At 40.0% G+C, this 21,843-nt stretch overlaps 1 protein-coding gene across 9 annotated transcripts in view; it reads right to left on the bottom strand.

The window, feature by feature from the left end:
- LRCH1 (leucine rich repeats and calponin homology domain containing 1) overlaps nucleotides 1-17,590 on the bottom strand; it is a 117,289-nt gene extending 99,699 nt beyond the window's left edge. For 3 of the 9 annotated variants that reach the window (XR_014851933.1, XR_014851934.1, XR_014851935.1), the window contains exon 1: nucleotides 17,228-17,590. Coding sequence is in view for 5 of the 9 variants with exons in the window: in XM_085059853.1 (XP_084915979.1) it covers nucleotides 17,228-17,471 (244 nt within the window). In the remaining 4 variants the exon portion in view is untranslated. The remainder of the gene's footprint in view (nucleotides 1-17,227) is intronic. The other 6 variants (XR_014851942.1, XM_085059828.1, XM_085059836.1 and 3 more) reach the window with 4 other exon arrangements.
- Nucleotides 17,591-21,843: the final 4,253 nt, after the last annotated feature.

Here is a 21,843-nt window from a genome sequence, read left to right as displayed (position 1 = left end):
ATGGTTGTTATGATTTTAAAAATCATAAATACTGTTAAATGCTGCACCATTATTTTATGAGGAAGAAAACATACTGGTAACCCTGTTTCAAAATAGAAAATTTAATTAATGGAAGAGTTTTGTGAGAATAACATTCTAAGACATCATTTGATTAAATGTTACTGCTCTTCAAGAAAATATTATACAAAAATACCCCAAAAAACCGAACAACAAAATCCAACATAATAATAGTGACACTGAATAGCACAGTCCTCAGTGTATTTCATTACCTAAGCCATTTAACACCAATATATGGCTGAATCATGAAAGTAATCTGGTATCATTTTGCCACAGATGAGTTCTCCTACAGATTTTCATATGATTAAATACAGAAAACAGGTTCTGTCTTCTTTTTAACAGCTACAGTTTCTGGTGGTTTGTTAAAGAAACTAAAGAGAAGAAACCAAAGAGAAGAGACCTAAGAAAAACAGGTGATTGTCACGTATCATAAATTCTGTTCCTCCATCTGGGTCGGAGGAGAACTTTCACATCTTAAATATTTAATGAAATGATATAGTAGGCACACTGCATACAATGGAAATATATTGGCAGTTAACATAAATATCAAAAATTATTTTCTAATATTCAGATGCTGGAGTATAAGAACAAATGCTCCTAATATTTTATTGTTTACATTCCTGGTGATGCAGATTCCCCAAGAGAATGCAGATTCCCCAAGTCAGAAAGAATGAAAACCATGACATGCAAGATCATACACATTATCTAGTGAGCAAGAATAACCACCTTTCAACAGCTGTAACTGCACTACAGATAACTTCTTTACCGACACCTACACTATTACAGTCACAGTGACACAGACAAACTCATCCTGAGCTAACCAAACTCAGATGCTGAGAGCAGGCTAAGAACAGCAGCATGACAGGAAACCTTGCCCAGAAAGCAGCTTGAATAAGCCTGTGCTGAGATTTATGGAGATAGAAGACTGGTAACCTTCCTTACACTGCTCTAACCTAGTCCGAAGTGTCATTTGTTTTAGAACATTAGAACAGCGAAGCTCCCACACAAGCCAGTCAGAAGGGATTCTGACAACATGCCTACATTTCATGCTACCTGCATCTGCATACCAAATTTTCAAAACAAACAAACCCACCCACAACTTATTTTGCTTTGCTTGCATGTGCAGCCTTTTCCTTACCTATTAAATTCACTATCTCAGCCCACACTTTTAACCCTTCTGACTCATTTCTCCACTCCACTGTGGGGAGTGAGTGAGCAGCTGTGTGGGGCTTAGCTGCCTAGGGGGTTTAACTCGTACAAATAAGTAAAATTTACTGCCATACAACTTTAAACAGTTTAGCAATTTTAAACACAGGCATTCCACAGCTGCCATCAGAACTTAGAGGAAAAAAAACACCACACACTTTCTCAACATAAGCAAGTCTGTATCTGAGTATTTTTACTGAGAACTCCAGTCTTGAGTACTACAAGCTCCTCACAAACATCTTTCTAATGGAGAAACCCCAATGCACACAAAATAGGATTTAAAACTAACACCACACCACATTCACTTTTAAAGTGTTGTAAAAGCACTTCCAAAATGCATTAAGCTAGGTTCTCTCTTCAGTATTTCCTTAACAGATTAACAAAGAGAGTCAGAATTTGGTAATAGATGCAAAATATGTCAGAATTCATGTCAATACACAACTGGATCAAAACTCTGCAAGTAGGTCTGTGGGTAAATATGTCAGCATACAAAAGGCGTCTGAAGAGTGTATTTTGCATAGCTGCAAAGCAAGGTTGTAAATCAAATCTAATCACCTTGGGTATTCTTTCATCACAAAAATGCTGGGAATTCATAACAGAAGGAATACCTGGGACTTCAAGACACTTGGGAATGTCTCAGCTAAGTGAAATACGCTTCAGCTGACAAGAACAGATGGAACAGGTTTAGAATTGACCCAGCTTTGCTCTGGTTGTTGGACTAGATGACCTACAGGGGTCCCTTCACTAGCATCTTAGGTCTCTTCATAGTTATCCTGTGATCCTATAAAATTTAGATACAAAAAAGTCATAATAAAGTTTTTATTAAATTAACTGCACACTTTAACCGATACTTACACTTTTATTTACAAACAAATATTCTCTTGAAGCTGTTTTTGTGAAGTTGTAATTAGATCTTAACGAAAAGGTTTCAAAGGGACACTTCAAATGCCAGTGGAACCAAAATTATCACAAGTGAGAGAAAAACACATATAAGAAATCCAAAACAAGTGAGCAACACAGCTTTGTCATACAAGAAAAGCAGTGGAAGGGTTATGTTTTAGATCACAAAATGACCTAAAGTGGAACTTACAGTGCAATTATTTATGGTATTTTAAAAGGTTTAGGTAAAAATCCAAGCCACCTACTACTCCACTGACTTAGATTTGATCACCTGGACATCAATACCACCAATTCACCTTAAATAGTAAGAGTGTTTAGAATGCAATTCCTTTTATGTCACTGTTACTTCTAAAGCTGGTCTTTATGTATCCATAGCACCAGTACATAAAAAATTCTGATGTCATCTGCATTCCACCAAGGGTGGAGGCAGGCAAACACTTTCTCAAAATGAGTTCCCAAGGAATCCACATTCATAAAACCAAAACATCCTGTTTCTATAAATGGAATTGTCAAGCAATCCATTCTACTCAGAGAGGATTTCTTAATTATAAAGCAATTTTACCTGTATTTGATTTAAAACTTTCCTCAACATTACACATAACCTTCATTTTTATGTTCCTAATTCATATAGCAAAACACAAAAGGACACACAAGTGAAAAATTATCACAAGGAAAAAAACTCACTTTGATATCTCTAAAAAGACAGGGTCATAAGATAGGATTTGTACACTACTGAAACAAATCATGTTCTGTAATCTCATATGAATATACTATCTACTAGAAAAGTCTTCTTTATTAGCTCACACCAGAACATTAGTCATTTTGATGTGATTGTAGAGTGTTAATCCAACATCTACTCAGAGAAACTGAATGATACCCTCAAGGAAGTCATTAACTGTCTCATATGAGAAATTAGTTGTATTTCTTCACAACTCAACATCAGTCAGGAGTTTCAAGACTTTCCCCCTTACCGTACAAAGTCATTGCTGACAAAATCTGCAAACTACTGATGTTAATGGTGCTACAAGTAACAGCAAGGCCAAATTATAGATACATGGGGACCTGGAGCACATGGGAGGTCAGACACAATCAAGGGCGTACTTAACTCTGTCATAAGACAATTTGAAAATACAACATGGAAGAATGCAATATTAGAATCACAGTCTTAGGAAGTGATAGCATAAGCTTGGAACAATGTCAATCATGAGCTCCCACCAAGTCTTGAGGTGCACATGATAACAATGAAAGCTGGGGGCATTAGCAGCAGCTATGATAAATAAGCTGAACACACATTACCCCACTGAAGGTAGCAAAGCACCTCACAAATTGCTATGTCCAGTTGATAATAACGAAGTAGAAGACAATAAAAATGTTGAAGAACCCAAAAACTTAAAAGATTTCATAAAATTGCAAGATTTTGGATCTGAAATCATATTTCACACCAAATATTCATCTGTTTAGGACTGTCTTACAAGCCCTTGCAACATTCAGTACAGCAATGTAAGATAGGAAAAGCCTCAGCTCTGTCCCAGACTCCTCTGATGGTAGTTTCCTCCCCAGGAACAGGCACAGCAGGTGAAATCACATGCCAGCTCCTCAACACCACAATTCCAAGCCTGTCCTAGTAGCTTAAATCCACAATCATCACCATTTAGGTTTATCACCCTATTTACATGGGCAATAGCTTTCAGCAGGAAGCTAGATGGACAACTGCAGTGGCATCCCAAATTACAGTAATTGGAATTATCCATCATTAAACAAATATCTTAGGTTGTTAAACACAATGGTAAAAAGCAATGTAGAAACAACTGCAGAAGAGTAAATGTCTGCTACAGAGGATTAGTTCATCTAGCGAAGAAAAAAGAATAAATGACCAGAAATTGAAGCTAAAATACAAAATAGCTGTATCATCTCTTTAATTTGTTTCCAAAGGAAATATATAATCAATCATACTATTATCACTGGCATGCTTTAAAATTGAGACAGCACATATGAGCCATAAATTTCTGATCTAGATACACAGACTCAGCCAGGGAAATTGATGGCCAGCATCAGGCAGAGGGACAAACTGTATCAACATAAAAGTCTCTTTATTGCTTCAACATGTTTCACCAAGTATAGTCCACTAGCATCAGAATGTAAACAGCATCACAAAATAAGGTGAGACATCTGGCAAAGAACAACAGGACTTACTAAATATTCTTGGAGTATCAGAGAAACTCCTCTAAAAGCAAGCGGCTTCTGTTAATAAAGCAAAAAATCCTGGCAGCTTACTACCATCTACTATTTTCTTTCTAGCAAGACTGCTTCCCAATGATTTATTTACACTGTTTCACAGGAAAAACAAAGTAATTATGCTCACATAACCTTAATAAAATAACTTAATCATAATAATTACAAATAAAGTAATATATTTCTCCCTGTGTTGTGTCTTTTCACACATATTGATTGGGTTATCCTGGGGCTATCACTGTTTCATGCACCAAGAAAGGGTGTAGAAACATATGAAGGACTAGAACTGTACCACACAAAGCAGAGCAGGTGAAATATTTTTATATATATAATCCACTCAATATATTTAACATGCACCCAATGACATAATGTAAACACACTAAGACTGAGCACAAGCAATACCTGCTTTTTTCCAAGCTGAATCAGTTACAAGCAGAAGAATACCGCCTGACCACAAATAATTTTCATTTTTTTTCTATGATGATAACATTGAAAAACAAGATGGTTTTGTTAAAGACATGGAAGAAAAAAATTTTAGACACAGACTAATTCCTTCAAAAACTGCTAACCAAGAAAATTATTTATCCTCAATAAGTACTTCATCAAAAATAATTTTTAAAAATAGCAAACTTTCTATAAAACTATTTGGCTGGAGGCTGCACGCAAGGAATGTAACCAGCATATGCTACATAGCCATCAAAACACAAAAGATTCTGTTTCACAGGGACACCTGTATTTAGGGAAACTGGCAAGGTTTCTGCTTAGCCCAGTAAGCAAATTCGAGCTTTCTGCAGACTAAGCACAGCTCTTCTACAGAAGCTGGTCTGGAACTACTCTTTTTCATAAATTGTTTAGAACAAGAGGACTTGTATTTTATACACTGTAATTTTGGAGGTAGGTAGCTCTCTGAGACGCTCATGCTTCACTAACCCCATACCAATACCATGATTTATTTCTTCATTTTAGAACCTTAGCACCAGTGAAGAAGTCTGATAATTGTCTTTAAAGAGCCATTCACTAGACCGGTCATCTCAAATTCTGATCAAAAATTTGATCAGAACTCATTTTATTTTGGCCATATTTCCAGATTACTATGTTAACAAAGCCTTACACTGCAAAGTCAGAACACAAAACCCGCGATACTGATTTCTTGGATGTTTTTAAAATGAGGGTTCTATGGATGCTCATGAGCTATGTCTAGAACAACTCAGTTTCTCTCGCAGAATTTGTCCATGTTGACTTCACCCATTAAAAAAAAAAGACAAAAAGTGTTTTTTAAAATGAATTCTATTCCTGAAAACTTTACTTTCTTATGACACCATGCATTATTCCTGCTTAGTCCAAGCAAAAAAACTGGGGGAAAAGTTAACAGATTTGTGAGGCACACAGAGGTAAGCAATCTCCAGCCTTTTTTGCAAGTTTTCAGACCCCTTATTGGTGTAAGATTTTTCAGATTTAAAGAGTCTGTTCACTATTCTCCTGACTATTTCAAACTCCGGGTTTGAAACTCCAATCAAATTATTTAGAAATCATTCAGAAACTTACATTTATAATAAGCACCTATTCACATCTAGTAGCTGATACATTTGTTTCTTTAGGGAAGGCAGTGCTAAGTTTGGGGTGGCTTTTTTCCCATCTAAAGCCAAAACTTACAACACTGGACAGAAACACAAGGAAACTTCACACTCATTCTATCGCCTACATGTACCACACAGTGTACATGTACAGTGTACAACTGCCTACAGTCTCAACTGCAATGCTTGTGTTTCACTGTTCCCAAAGCAATACCATGATTTATTTCTTCATTTTAGAGACTTTCCCTGTAGAGGCTAAATCTTACACTGTCTCTTACTTCCCTTTAACAAGTACTTGTAGAAAAGCCTCTTTTTCTACAGGCTAGCATTGCTACATAGATAAACATGGCTTAAATTTTTCTGATAAACGGGATGCTGGAGTGATCACAGAGCCACATCTCCCACAGCTTAACATTTAAGTGCATAACTAAAATGCTTCAGCGAGACTACCAATTACTGCAGTTATGTTACTACCGCACAGAACTGCTCAACACCAAACGGAGCTATGAGATTCCAGAAGCCATTTTTAGCCCAGGGCACTAGGCCAAAAATAACCTTTTCAGTTCTCTAGGAAGCCAAACGTACAAAGATATGAAAACTGGCAGAAGGAGTACAGCACTTCTTGCCAAAATACTGATTTTATTTTCATTATTGTGTGAAGTTACTTCTCTTTCATATTACCTGATTCTTAGCTGATTGCAAATCTATAGCAATATTCTTTTAGAGACTATTTTTGAGTTGTATCTGTGTGTCTGTGCCAGAGACTACTATAAAGTGAGTTTCTGCATTGTGTTAATACATTTAAAACCACTCCCAGTACTTAAGACCTTAATGGAAGCTTCAAGTCTTTACTGCTATCCCAACATTTTCCAGAACAAAACCAATGCCTCAACACCCATTCTTCAAGATATCAATGACATTTAAAAAAAAAACAAATGAACCCCTCCCCCCCCCAAAGAAACTACCATAGAACCAAAGTTGGATTCCTTTCACAGTTTTGTCTCTGATCTGTTCTGAGATCTGGATTAAGCCATTCAAAATTCCTGCTTCTCACTTTTTTCAATCTGTACAACCAGGGATAACCTGCATCATTCTACGACAATGAAATAACTCACTGAGCAAAGTTTGCACAGTAATTTTACATGGAAACAGAATAAGATCTATGCTAGTAACAGCTAAAAGTAGAAATCCTAAAGTCATTATATTAATGACTTAAAGACTTAAGCTCTTAAAGTCATTACATTAACAATCAATATAATTACATAAGAGGTTTTCAAATTACAAGAAATTCACAAGACTACTTTCTCTACCCTTGAAAGTTCCTGACTGGTTGGCTGAATGTCAAAGTGATACACAGCACACTTCAGCGTAACAATAATAGCTGCAATACCATGATACAAAAGTGTCTCATGGTCTACATCATGATAGTGTCTGTCTTATCTCTGAATCCCCTTACAAAAATGTTAGCAAATTGAAGTTACTGGTTATTTTAAATTAGTTCATATTTTCTTTCAAATCACAAGATCCACACCACTTGCATGAATTTTGTGGAAAGCCTGCCAGACTATCTTTGGTTTTTATAGTGAATTTGAGACAGCACATGGAAAAAAGGGAAAAAAAAAAAAAGGAGAGCAGTTGTAAAGATGGAGAAATTTGCCATTTTTTTAAAATTAAAAACAATTTTAGACTTTGCAGCCTCTTTTGTCCCCCCCAAATAAAACCTCAGAAAAATAACATATAAAACTACACATTGCCAAATTAACATAATAGTTTTCCATCAAATTTGAAAGTTCAGACAATGAATGGCAAAATCCATTATAACACAGCTATAATTTAGTAAATCAGTCTTAATTTCTGCACATTGTGACTAAGAAACTGCATCATCATGTTGATGCTGTATAGAAACTAGAAGGAACTGGTACTGATGGGTCTCAAAATAAGACAAAGTATGGAAACATTTCAGATGGATGCCACAAGGATATTCTTGGTCATAATATCTTCCTTCAAACACACTAGTAAGCAGGGGGAAATAAAATACCGTGTCTAGTAAACCTTGCAAGTGACAGGACGTGTGAGTGAGGGAAAAACCTAGTCAGTAACACAAGGCAATCTGAACGGCTGCTAAGTGCAACACAAGCAAGGAGTAGGCATTCAGCCAGACTGGAATTCAGACCTTGGAATGGGAATCACAGGCAAAACTTACCAAGCCGGGAAATGACACTGTACAAAGTGGAAGGCAAAAGGAGTTTTCTTGAACTGGGATGAACTCAAAAAAACAGCAACAAAACAACCAAACAAGCAGCCCTAGCAACACAACATAAAATCAGCTTGGGAAACCTCGGGTTAAGTTGTTCCCCTTGATCAATCACAGCTGTATTTAGTAACCAGGGCATCCTTGTCCTGCCCCAACTGCTGAGAAAGCTCCTTTCAGCTTTGACCAGACACCCCATTCCAGAAATCTTCGTAACTGTCTGCATTTTTTTAATTATATAACATATGAATGACACTATGTTCTTCCTCCCTTTTCACTGAATAGACAGACAGCTTTGTTGTTAGTGCACTTGCCCTGCCTTAAAAAGGCTGAATTGAATGAATTCAGCTAAGACTCACTATTCTCAAAATACAGTAATATAACAGCAGCAATGGTACAACCTGTCTGGAGTTCAACAATCCCAATTTCTCCTACAATTAAATCTTTAAATAGTTAAAAGTACAAACGGTAAATAAAGCCATTTTAATATTAAAAGCTTCTCTTACCGTGGTAACAATTTCATTATCTTTAAAGTCTGACATAAGGTTCTTACTAGACAAACTGTTGCATTTGCATTTTTGGTATCTTGCCTTACCTCTGTAAAGGTTATCCAAGGGTGTATTCTGCCCCACTTCTTTCCTTGGCTTAACCTCTGATTCAATTCTTTTCCTACCCCATTTCTTCCCCATTTTATAAAACTTCTCCACCCGTGATTTACCTTTGCACATACATTTTATGAACCTGTTTCTTTCTGTTCACCAAACAACAGATCCAACTTCTTATTCACGCTTTTCTCTTCACAGTTAAATGTGGAGGGTTTTTCCCCCATCTTCTTTTTCTTTTTTACTTTTTGCCTCTCTAATGTAATGCTACAAAGGACAGGTGTTGCTGCAAATAGTACAACCAAAAATGCAGACTTTAGATGCTGAAAAACCTCACATCTGTACACACACCATAAATGGAAGTGTCATTTGTAGTTACTTTGCTACTTTTGAAACACACTACTTTAGAATATAAACTAGTATTATAGTAGTATCCTACTGTTCTTTATAATAAAAAGAAATCAAGTCACATGCTATGTTTAAATATACTTCCAAGATGTACTTTGCTGAATTTTGTTTCTTTAATTCAAAAAATTATTTGCCTTAAATCCTTCACATACATATTAACACCAGCTGCTCCAGCAATGTCACCTCCTACCAGAAGTATTTATCAGGGTACAGTAGTAGAAAACACCTAGTTTATATAGTTAAATCCAAACCCCAGAAATTAAATTGTTACAAATATAATATTTTAAAGCACCACAGTCTGGAAAGGAAATAAAAATATTACAATTACTGCACTTCACACCAAGGAATACAATCACCCACCCTACAGAAAATCAACAAAAAACCTCATCCATTCTGCAGCACAGGTCACTGCTAACAAGGTACTCAGCTCTTTTGCCCTTGTTCTGCTTCTCACAAAGATCAAGAACTCTATTCTGATACTCAAAACTGCCAGCTACTTCCAGTAATTTCTCTAACCATTCCTAGAAGAGCTGCCTCGCATAATCATCATGAAATTATCAGTTAGCTTTTAACTAAATTCACACAAGCTCAGCTGAACATTAAACACTTCATGCACCTTCAAAAGCAAGTGCAAACCTCCAGCTCCAAATTAAGTGCAAAAGCAACCCCCACTTGGCTCTGCCAAGATCATCAGCTCACAAGTTTTGACTTTGTTTTTCCCTTTAAGAATATTTCTCCTTCAGACTGGGATAGGAGGACAAAAGACTGTTATTGTTACTTCTATTTTTAAGTAGTTAGGAGGTTTACAGGCATTAGGGTGTTCTGAACCATACAAGGAAAAAAAGAATAAAAAGCTGGCCAGCAAGACACCCTTAGAGAAAGAAGCTGGGGAGAAAGCATTAGAATTTCATAAATGAACTCCTCCCACAAGGACACGTCTATGCACAAATTTAACAGGAAGGAATTATTCCTCCAGAAGCTTAACTCCTCAGTACCTTTCTAAATAACTGCTCTGATGTATGTGCAATACCTTGCACAACATGGCCAGCAGAGAACAGTCACAACTCAGGAGACGTAACATCCATTTCCAGTTTTGACAGCGATCCGCTTGCTGAACACAGGGATAACATTTCTGCCATTTCTTTCAGTTTTACACATCAGAGAACAATAAATGGGTACACCTTCCATAATCCTGGTCTCAGCAGAACAAGTTAAAGGTCCCTCTGTTTTGAGAAGTGCCCTTTCAATTACTTCAATCATACTGATTTTAACTGTGAATTAGCAATCTAACCAAATTGGGAATGTCCACAAACTTAAGAAATGCTTACTAACAGTAAGCAAGAACACAGCAGGCAGAATGATGAACAGTCAGCCTATGGCCTGGAGAAGTTACTCATCCTTCCTAGAATGGTCATTTGGATACACAAAACAGTAGTCTCTCTATCTTGGTTGATCTTGTAACTCTGCAAGCAGTAAAAATATCACTGGTTTTTCCTTCTGCATGCAAATGGATGCTAAGCTTCCCAAACTTAAATTCAACAGTTAATATTTTAAAGTGTGAATTAAAAACTATTATTTGTAGCATACAGTCTGTAAATATCATGTATCTTAGAGCCAAACAATTTTGTCTATGTTTATCTAATTCTCTATTCACAAAATTCTAATCATCATTATTAACATAACTGGCATTTTTCCTCAGTTTTACAGATCTCAGAGAATTATCCCAAGCCATTACACTCATTTCTCTTCTCTGACTTCATGTATTTCCATTCAATAGTTCATAAGTTTTCATTCTCTATGACATTTCTGCCTTTAATAGTATCTTCTTTTCATCCATTTTCTTGTTCAAACCAAGATTATATTGGCATTTGCCCCCTTTCTCTTCCAAGCCACAGCTCTACTGGGCAAATAGTCATTCTACTTTTTCATAGCTGATTGTGCCCCCTTCTTCTCACAAAAATATTTAGAGTTTTCAAAACTCTATGTATAGTAACTGTCTTAAGATTCATACAGTGTCTCCTGTTTAATAGATGTCTAGACCAAGATGTCTTTTTTGCTGAAGACAAAACCAGGAAGGACTAAAAGGAGGCTCACAAACAATATTGGAATATTTGGGTTCTACCTCCCACAAGGCCTGTGGTCACAGGTGAGTGGATCTTCAAATCTGTTCATCTAGAAGCATTTCAAAGGGAACACGTAGTACTTTGACTACCATAACAGCACTTCTGGAGCTCTGAGTCAGTCTTTTCCAAGCAGATTGGTCAAGGATGAACAAAGTGACAATATTTCTACAAAAACATTCAGCTTTTATTCATTTACATGTACAGCATGTCCAAACATGGCAATTCTAGGCAGAGCAATTTAGAAAACTGTCACCCTAAATGGGAAGTTTGTTTTGGTGGTAAAGTTCAACCCACAGAAGAGGCTACTCCTGCTGACTTTTAGGGGTTTCACCTTTCCTCCCATCCTATGATTTTTAGGCTGTCATCTCTCCTACCTCTTAACCCTTGCACTAGTTTTGAAGCCTCTCTACAAAGCAAGCAAGTCAAAAAGAAAAAGCAAACAAGCAAATACGAGGGAATGGCACAAACACAGTCAGCGGTAGAAAGCCATTAATCTGCTCATGCCACATTCTGAAACAGTAACCAGGCAATTGTGTACTCATAATTTGTTCCATGCAACAAAAACACTCCGAGCTAATTCACTTTATTTTGTGCTGAGGAGAGTCTAACAGCACCTGCAGTGTCACTGGCTGTATTTCAGCTATGGGGGCATAAATCTCTAGACAAAAGAGGCAACTTTCAAAAGCCCCACTGACTAGACTCTACAGCAAGGGAACTAATAGACTCTTTTCAATAGAAGTCAATAGCCTTGATGTTTATAAGATCCACAAGCAAGGATATAGTTAGGCTTCAGGAAGAAGAAAAGGGCCAAGGGGGTTTAAATTGGAATCTGCAGTTGAAAGTTGCCATGCACATCAATGTTTCTAAAATACCTCTTTTGGTTTGATAAAGCTCTTTCCCATAGCATTGCTTATGAGTAAAAACCAGAAACTAGAATATGTTGGCACAAAAATATCGAGACAGACCACACGATCAAGTGGTGTCAGAAACTGTTAAATACATAATAATGCTACATATACTGCTGGATTCACAATAATAAATGTAAAATTGATTTATGTTCATTTTTTAGCCTTAAGAATTACATCTCCTAAGTTTTGGCCACAGGGTAATATTCAATTCATTTGTGATAATAATCAAACATATTTATTCTCTCTCCCTGTCCTAATATAATTAATATATTATTTGGGAAAAAAAAAACCAGTAAGTAAGGTTAGAAACCTTCATATAAACACAGGAAGGCTGTAGGAAGGGACTAACTTTTGAACTTGAAACAGAAACGGAATTTTTTTTTTTAGCTTTATAAAGACATTATTTATTGAGACGAGTTTAGATTAAATGAGCAAAATGAAAGGCTCTCAGCCTCATTCAAAAAAACCTCACAATTTAATCAAAATATGAATTCAAAATGATAAATTATTCAAAGTAATTATCAGAGAGAATTCTTAAAAGGAGAGAGGCATATCAAATATCTTTTTCTCTAGTGGCCAAATAACAATCAAATTCTAAACAAGAGTCCATTTGGTGGTCATATTTGACAGCACAAACAAGCCAGTCTGTATGTGTGACATTCTTCTCAGTACCACCTGCCTTTAGAATAGTTGGAACCAATTGCACATCTGCTGTAATTAGGAGAATTCTCAGAAGTGAAGGAAGAATTACATTAATAAAGCAGGTGGAAAAAATAAGAGAGAATAAATTATGGCAATCCAATGTACATAAAATCATAGAATGGTCTAGGTTGGATGGAACCTTTAAATGCCATCTAGTTCAACCCCCCCTGCAACAAGCAGCAACATCTTTAACTAGATAAGGTTGCTCTGAGCCCCATCCACATAACATTTATTAAAAAAAAAAAAAAAGCGGGAAACAAGAAATATCACTTGTTGTTTTTGTTATTAGCAAAGAGGAATGAAAGGAACATATTTCACCTGGACCAGCATCAATGCCCACAGTGACACTGATTTTTCAACCATCTTGAAAACAAATCCCTAGTTATACAGTTGAAACAATTATTTCAAAGATGTTGCCAGGCACAGGCGTCTTCACCACAGCACTGTCTGGCAAGCACAGTCCCCTTAGAAGGACTTTTACAAACAGCAGGTAGGAGCTCTTTTGTCAAGAGAGCATTCTACTGCACAAATAAATATATATTCCTTCCAAAATTTCCTACTGACCAAATTAGCAAATACTTCAATTTGTAATTATTTTCTAATAATCTAGCATGTAATTTAAAGAATTTATTTTCTTCTCTGCCATGTGACTACCAGCAGCAGCAGCAATACTCCCTCCTCATGTGCCTAACTCACCCAACAGAAATGGATGAAGCAGGTATTCATCAGAAAAGGTTCAGAAGATCTGTCTTCAGAAATACAATCAAAGCCCACGGAAAAAGCTCGAAGTACTACAATAGGCAGTCATGGTTACATCTTTAGGGCCTTCTCTTCCTCTTTTATAAAGTAACATGCTTCCAGCATTCCCAGTGGTTTGGAGGAACATAATTGCATGCTATTACTTAAGAACTGTGTGATTACTGTGCCACTGCCTTCTGCATAACCCAGCCTGTAATAAAAGTGATAAGAATAGCATTTATTATTTTTGAAATGTTCTTTGCATTGCATCCACACTGATGTGGTTTAAAATGCCTGACTATACTCAAGGCACTTTACATAGAGGTTTTATTTTCTTCTAACAGTACTGAACACCATGAAAACTCTCTTCTGTGTGCAGAGATACTGCCTGGAAGTTCCATCTGACCAGCTCACTCAGCTCTTAAGCAGAACTATAAACAAGATGTATTTAATGCAAAGAAAAGTCACAGAAGAAAAAGCATAACAAGAAGCCCCACATGAATAGAAAGTGACATGTACAGTTCAGCCACTGTAGTTACTGCAGAATGTAACTGCAGTAAGAACTAGAAAAATCAAACTATCCCATCCCAGCTGCTAAAGGCAAATAAGCCATGTCCCTTTCATAAATGCATCAAGTGCTATATAAAATCTGACTTCTATCTTCATAAAAAAAAAGCACAGAGAACTTAAAGTTGAACACTTTTTTCTTCCTCAGACCTACTAAAAGCACTCAGATCCTTTCTAGAAAACAAGTTTGATAATATTTTATTTGAGAGTAGCTGTAGACCATCACTTTCTGAAAAAAATATATTTTCAGTCTCTAATACTAAAACACTGTCAAGATGCAGACATGGTTTCAGTTTTCTGGAAATTCCCTACTCCTCAGACCTCTAAACTCAACCCCCCTTAACAGACTTCTCTACATCAAGGAGTATCTTCATTTTTCAGTGAGACTGGCAATCCCCTCCTTTCCTCCCCCCACCAAAAACAGTGAAAATCTACCCCTACCCCAAACCCCAGAGTTTCAGGGCTTCAAAGACATGTCAGCACATCAGATCCAAAACTGTAAGTCAGTCATTTCAAGGATATATTCTAAGTAGTACAAGAAAGTTTTACACTATGCACATTTATGGAGGAAGCAGGAGAGAAAAATCCCATCCAGAGTTTGCCCCAAGAGCTTCAGAAATCTGGGCTAAAGCCAAGCATCTCTTCTGTTTATATATTTTCATTATGTAATGTAACAAGTGAAAAGAAACATGGATTTTTTGGAAATATATCAACACACAACTTAACTCACAAAGCAGTTCCCATTAAACAATTACAACAAGCTGTTACAAACAAAACCATAAAGCAACTATAGATTAACACAGTGTTCTTCTAAAAAGGGACAATGATAAAAAGGGCTGCTGTTGCCACAAGATTAAGACATGGGTTGATCTACACTGCTGTTTATATCAAACAAAAAGAGAATGAACACAAAATTCTACATTCAATTTTTATATTGAATGTTTTCCATGTAAACTCTGACAAAAGCACAATAATGCTTGAAGATAAAAACTACATTTTTCCTAGAAAAATCATTAGAACAAGCAAGCATATAACAAGCAGGTGCTACCTATACATACTACATACAGCTCATGCTTGTACAGCATACTTACACAATGCATAAATACTAACATGCAATCACTACCAATCAAACAATTTTCTTCCCAGTATATAATCTCCTCAGTATATAATTTGGTCTTCCAACAGTTTGGTTCAATTAGGTCAAACTAAACAAGCTTAATTTTTGGATTTGCAAACTATTTATCTTACATCACAGCATGTCTGCTAGACTTCAACTTTAAAAAAGAATGAGATAAAAAATGCCTTGCTTGGGGATGACAAGACAAAAGGCATTATTGCAACCACATACAGTTCCCCCACCATGCCTATCCCTTTTACATCTGCTACTGAGTCAGCTAATGGTTAGTATGGTAATTCATGGTAGTTTCATTCATCAAGTTTCCTTCATATTTCTCTTTTACTGATATGATGATATAGGTGCTCACACAGACCAATGTGAAACCCACTCAGCAACTGCCATCAAGTGACAAAGCTAAACAACAATAACACGTGACACCTACTACACATCAGGGGCATTAACTCTGGGACAGATCCAACAAACAGAACATGTGTCTCCACATACAGGGAGGCATAAATATCCTCATGTGCAGGAGTAGCTGAGAATTTAGATTTGTGTTATCACGTTTGCGTGCAGGTGAAGCACCTGCTGTTTTGTGGGACAAGAACAAGTGATTACACATCTCCTGCTCTGCTGCTACAACACAACTATGTCCAGCAGGCAAATGGGGACACAAGGGCATGTGGAGGCCATACACTGAAGACCTTAGCAATATGCTAACATATTCTTTTAATGCAGGTTTGCACTGTTCTACCTAGTGACACCATGTAAAGAAAGGATTACATTCCAACACCTGGGAAAAATAGGGGCACAAAAACTGATATGACCCTTTGAGGTGGGTCTACCTCCCTAGGTGAGAAAAAAGTGTGACTTTTTCATGGTAGAAGGAAGGTGTGAGGTCAAGTTAACACAGACTGAATACACCTCCCCTCACCACTCCTGCCTGCAGGATTGTCAGGACTGTCCCCTCTGCAGATTTATGTAATGATGGTGTCCCCACTGTAGAATGCATACAGTGCCTGTGAAGACAGGGATTCCTCTCCACATTTGCTGTGGAAGATAGCATTGCACAGAGCTGGCACTTGTGGCTCCATGACTGTAAGGACACTAGGGTGGATATCAACCCCAGTGCTGAACAAGTGGCATTTGTCAGAGGCAGCATGCTCCCTGGGGCAGCCAAGTGCAAACGTCTTCCTGTGCACATGTCTCCACCTACGGCATGCAAATAGGAGACATGTTCAGAAGCACATGAGTATCTCAGTGTGGTTACAGACGGACTTGCATCCTCTCCGTACCAGGTGGGTTCACCCACGAGCAGCAGGACAGCAGCAGCAGGTATCCACCCAGGCACTGTGAGTGCATTCCTCCCGCAGCTGAATGAAAGGCGGGCTGGCTGCCACCGCAAACCTCAGCAGGCAGGGACAGGGTGGCACAGAGACGCAAATTCCCCAGAGGGAGAAGAGGACAGGTGCGAGCAAGAATTCCCCACATATTCCCGCAGTGTGCCACGGGAGAGGCAGCTCTGCCTCACCAAACGCCGAGCGGGGGGATGGAGGGGAGCGTGCACAGATCCAGCCATATGGAAGCAAACACCTACCTCATACACCAAGGCGGGGGGAATAAAGAAAGCACAGGGTCCGCGGAGAGATGGGGGTGGGCTCAGCTTCCGTGTGGGGACGGGCCCGGGGGAGGGCGAACGAAAGGGTGGGGAGTGGGTGTTCGCCTCACAGGGAGGTCGGGGGGCACCGATGTGGCCCGAGGGGGCGGGACGGGGTCTCGGGCGATTCAACAAACCCACGTTCCCCGCTCCCCGCCCGCCCCCGGCCGCTCGCCCGGGCTCACCTGCCCGCACCGTGTCGGAGAGGTCGTGGCTCAGGGCGGCGGCGCTGCGCGGGAACTCCTTCAGCTTCCTGCCGCTCAGGTTGAGCCCCCCGGAGTGCGCCGCCTCCTCCAGCGCCCGCTCCAGACCGCGGTTCAGCGGAGCCTGCAGACCCAGCGCCCCGCTGCCGCCGCCGCCGCCGCCCACCCCGGCCGCCGCCAGAGCAGCGGAGGGGAAGGGCTGCGACTCGCCTCCCAGCGTCGCCATCTTTCCCTCGCCGCTGGGGGTACCCGAGAGGGCCAGCGGACCTGCCTCCCTCCCTTCTTCTCTCTCTCCCTCCTTCCTCCTCCTCCTCCTCCCGCTCGCGGTGGCGGCGGCGCGGCCAGGGGGCGGAGGCGCGCGGCCCGGGCGAGGCGCGCCCACTGCGCATGCTCCGCCCCTCCCGGCACCGCTCCCCGCGGCCGCGAGCGGGGCGGGGCGCCGCGGCGCCACCTAGCGGCGGCGCGCTGGTTGCGGCGCTGGAAGTGCCAGTGGGAAGGGAGAGAGGGGGAGGCTCTCCATTGTTTTCTTGCCACAGCATTCCCGTGTAAAGCCAGCCCAGGAGGCCTGCCCGCCGCCTCCTTGGGCTCCTTCTGCCGGCACCGAGCAGAGCTGTCCCCCGCGGGGGCTGCTGGGTGGCGATGGGCGGCGGGGCGGTGTGAGCCTGCAGGTGTGCCGGCAGCAGCGGGCGCGGGCTCGGCTTTCCTCGGTGGGAAGTTAGAGCTGCGGCGGCTTTTGCCACCGAGCGAGGCCCTGGGGAGCATCTGCCCTGCAGAAGGGCGTTCTGTACCGTGCCTCTCCCGCAGGGGCCGGTTCACAGGCCGGTCTGCCGGTGGCTCCTGGGCACAGCCTGCCCAAGAGAGAGCCTCGAAGGTTTGTTCTTTAGTGACAAACCACGCATAGGAACCACCATCCGTTCAGTTTCCGATGGGATAACCTTTCCGAGAGTACTGGGTTTGGTTTATTTCCCCCTCCGTCTCTGCAGCTTGGCAAAGCTGAGCCCAAAAGACGGAGAGGAGCGAGGCCGAGCGTTCCCACAGGGTTTCCAGAGTTCAAAGCTAAAACAGGACTTGCGCGTCATCACCCCTGACCTGCACTTTACAGCCCATTACGTTTCACTCAGTTACCCTGAGCTGTGAGCAGTGGTTGACATTAAACCAAAGTCTTCCTAGCTCCAGGAAGTTTTGTTCAACAGCTCAGTGCTACGGGGACAAGGGAGACCTAACTGCTACAAGGAAATAACCCCAAGTTTCTGAAAAACAGGAGACATCATAGTGAGTTTAGCAGTCACAACCAGAAACAGCACTGAGGAACAAAGGTGTTAATAAAAAGGGAGGAAGGATGTTGGAGGCTGACCTTTTCCCACAAAGATTTCATAGCGTCCATTAAAAACTTGTTCTTTATAATTAAGATACGTTCTCAGTATCAGCATCTTTCATTAAAGTTTTATATGCATTGTATCACTGCAAAAGTGTCAGCAAGCAGCACAGTAGTGTTTTTAAAGAGATGCCTTACATTAAGGAAAGAGCTGTAAGGTAGATGGGTAGGAGAGGGTTATTTTACAGTAAGTACATTTATACTACACCTAAAATACAAGCCCTGAGCTTAATCTCCAGTGCAAATTCCCCTCATACCTACTATTGCCAGCTCTTCATGTTTGATGCAGAGATCTTAGTTTTTGGTGTGACTAGTTCAGTGTACTTCCAGTTCAAGAAAATTTTGGATGCGCCAGAGAGCAATTCTTGACAACATTCCTTGGAACAGCCCCTAGCCAAAGTTTACCAACAGTTACCACAACATTTGTGCCCAGATATCACATAATTTTTTGACAGAGCTTTTTGGTGGGTTATTAAGATTGTATTACCCACAAATTTCCACTAGTCACAGCATGTTTTGGTTTTGTTAAAATGCTTAATTCCAGATTGCATGCAATCTTTGCATTGCTGCTGAAAAGCATAAAGAAACAGATAAATAGCTACATCTTCTCAGCAATTTAAATAAAAGTGTTGATAAACAGAAAGTAATAACGTTATTCAATTCAAGTTGAATACACTGTGAATAAGAAGAACTAACTGCTAGGCTCCTCCTATATTTTTTTTAAAATGTAATTTCTTAAATGCAAGTTTAATGAACTAAGTACTATATTCTTATACACTTAGAAAAATAAGAAATATTGTAGGTTTTATAACAGTAAATTACTTTGCTTGGGATATTTCCCATGTATTAAATTACCCAGCATTGTGGAATTTTATTTCGAAATTTTTAATATAGAGCTAAACATTCAGGCAGCATAGATGAAAAATTCCTCTTCCAGCATCAGCTCTTTAAGTCAGGTAGTGGGTCTGTCTTGTGGTGAGGTTTGGGAAGTTTTCTCACCAGTGTAACACCATGTCTCTTCCTCCCCCATTTCTGGTAAGACAAAATTGTTTCTAATGCTGATTTTGATTTAAAAAAAGAAAGAAAAAACATGGTTTTATTTTCCTCTTCTTTGACCTCACACTATAACACTAGTCCTGGGAATTGATTCACAGCTGAAGGGAGATTAGCAGCAATACCTTTCTCAGCCTCATTTGAAGGACAACTCATCCTCCTTTGCAGGAGGTACCCAAAGCACAGAGGAGCCATCAGGTTACACTGCTGGCAGGCAGACATCGTGTGCCCACCTTGGCTGCCCTGTTGGGCTCACATGAAGGACCTGTGGCTGGCAGAGGCAGACAAGTCAGCACTTAAGCCTTCCCCTTAAGACATGCAACATCAGGACAGCCAGGATTACAGAAAGGCTGGGGCTACGCAGGCACTTTGTCTAGCAGGGGTTAAGCATGTAGGTTTTACTTTATAGCAGTGCAAGGGCACTCAGCAGTAAGCAGGGATCAAGTCTGATTTAAACTGCTTTTTGATCTGAGCAGCTGAAGGTGCAATGCAGGCATGACCTGTGCTTATCAGATACTGGGTTGAAACTTCTGGAAGTAACACTGTGAAGACTGCTAATGTTCCCAAGATTGTGGAAAGAAAAAAACCCCTACATAGCACTGCAGCTGTACATTGCCTACACTTTCTCTTGTCTCTGCCTGAGCACTGTGCCAGATCTAACTCTGTTCCTATAGATACAAAAGATTAGAAACTGGAAGCATTACAGAAAACAAAAAGATCAATCACACCAGCACCAGTTTCCTATCTATGCAGATCCATGTAGAAGGTCACATTATATATTGATTTTAGTCGGATCAGTAAGTGAGCACATCCTGGCACAGCAGCTGAACTAAGCTAGTAGCAAGCACCCTTCCATTCCTTGCCCCCACCACTTCCTATGTGACAGTATTTGCATTTGTTTCACTCTTCAATGAGACCTAGAACAGCTTAAAAGTTAACTCTAGGAGGAAAACAGTGGATACTATTAAGCAAGCAGATATGAATGTAGCAGAGGAGAGAAGAATGTAGAAGGAAGTCTTATGGATGGTGTCTGAAGAGAGGTGACTGTTCTCCCAGTTGGGTCACACATAATGGCTGTGACAACAAAACTCATATCATAGATACATAGAAAGTACCTCAGCTAAGGGAGACATGAGTCTTAAAGTTTCAGAATGAATTTCCATGACTCTAAATTGGCAGAAAAAAGGCAAATGGCAAGGCCCACGTGGCTTGTGAAGATCAGAGTTGGGTGGGGACTTACATGCAGGGAGTTGGTCCCTCACAAGGTAGTGCAAGACCTCAGCATGCATACCTGTCCTGTACTAGACATGGGACTATCACAACATGGAGCAGAAGAGCATCACTTTACTTCAGTATAAAGACATCCATTCACCTCATGCTCCATGTGCTCTAAGATAATGCTGAAGAAGGAATTGGATGAAGTAGCTCAGAGACAGTCAGGGGACGCCAAGGCTTTCTTCATGTGAATATTGGAGATATTTAAGCTGTCTGGTCTGGAGACAGAACCAACACACACATTTAAGTAAAATGTCAAACAGAAAGTGTGTGCCACTCAACTTGCAAGGTTACCCTAGTCTGCTGCCACACAAAACAGCAGCTACAACTCAGGACACACCACACACCCGTGGTAGCATGACCATAAAAGCACCAGGACAAAGAAAATTATTAAGGGGATGTCAAGAGAAAAAGTATGCAGAATGAAGCATCAGGTGGCACAGAACGAGAGATGCTCCTGTCAATTAGGGCACAGACTTCTGACCCTGCTCACAGCATTCCTGGGATGAGCAGTTCATAGCAGACACACCAGAAGGATGAGTAGCCTACACAGAGCAGACACACCAGGAGAATGAGAAGCCTACGCAGAGCAGACAATGCGCTGCAGCTTCCTTGCAGCAAAGCTGGTGAAAAGAGTTTGAAAAGCAAGGAGTTTGAAAGGCAAGGAAGCTATATCAGGAAATAGCTCAGAAAAATCCATATACAGAACACCCACCTCTCAGAATACTCAGGAAAGGAAAAAAAATGGTGAGGGGAAGAAGAGAATAATTAATTGATAGGAGACAAGAGATCAGGGGAAGCTTATATATAAAGCAGGGGCTCAAAGTATGGAAGAAGCATAGTCGTTGCTCAGAAGATAAACAAGGTTCATCCTGACATAGATTCAAGCAAGCTC

The sequence above is a fragment of the Lichenostomus cassidix genome, chromosome 1 (genome assembly GCF_008360975.1).
Source record: "Lichenostomus cassidix isolate B80296 chromosome 1, HeHo_3.0, whole genome shotgun sequence".
NCBI lineage: Eukaryota > Metazoa > Chordata > Aves > Passeriformes > Meliphagidae > Lichenostomus > Lichenostomus cassidix.
The sequence above is the reverse complement of the archived record's forward strand: the minus strand, read 5'-3'. Positions and strand labels throughout refer to the sequence as shown.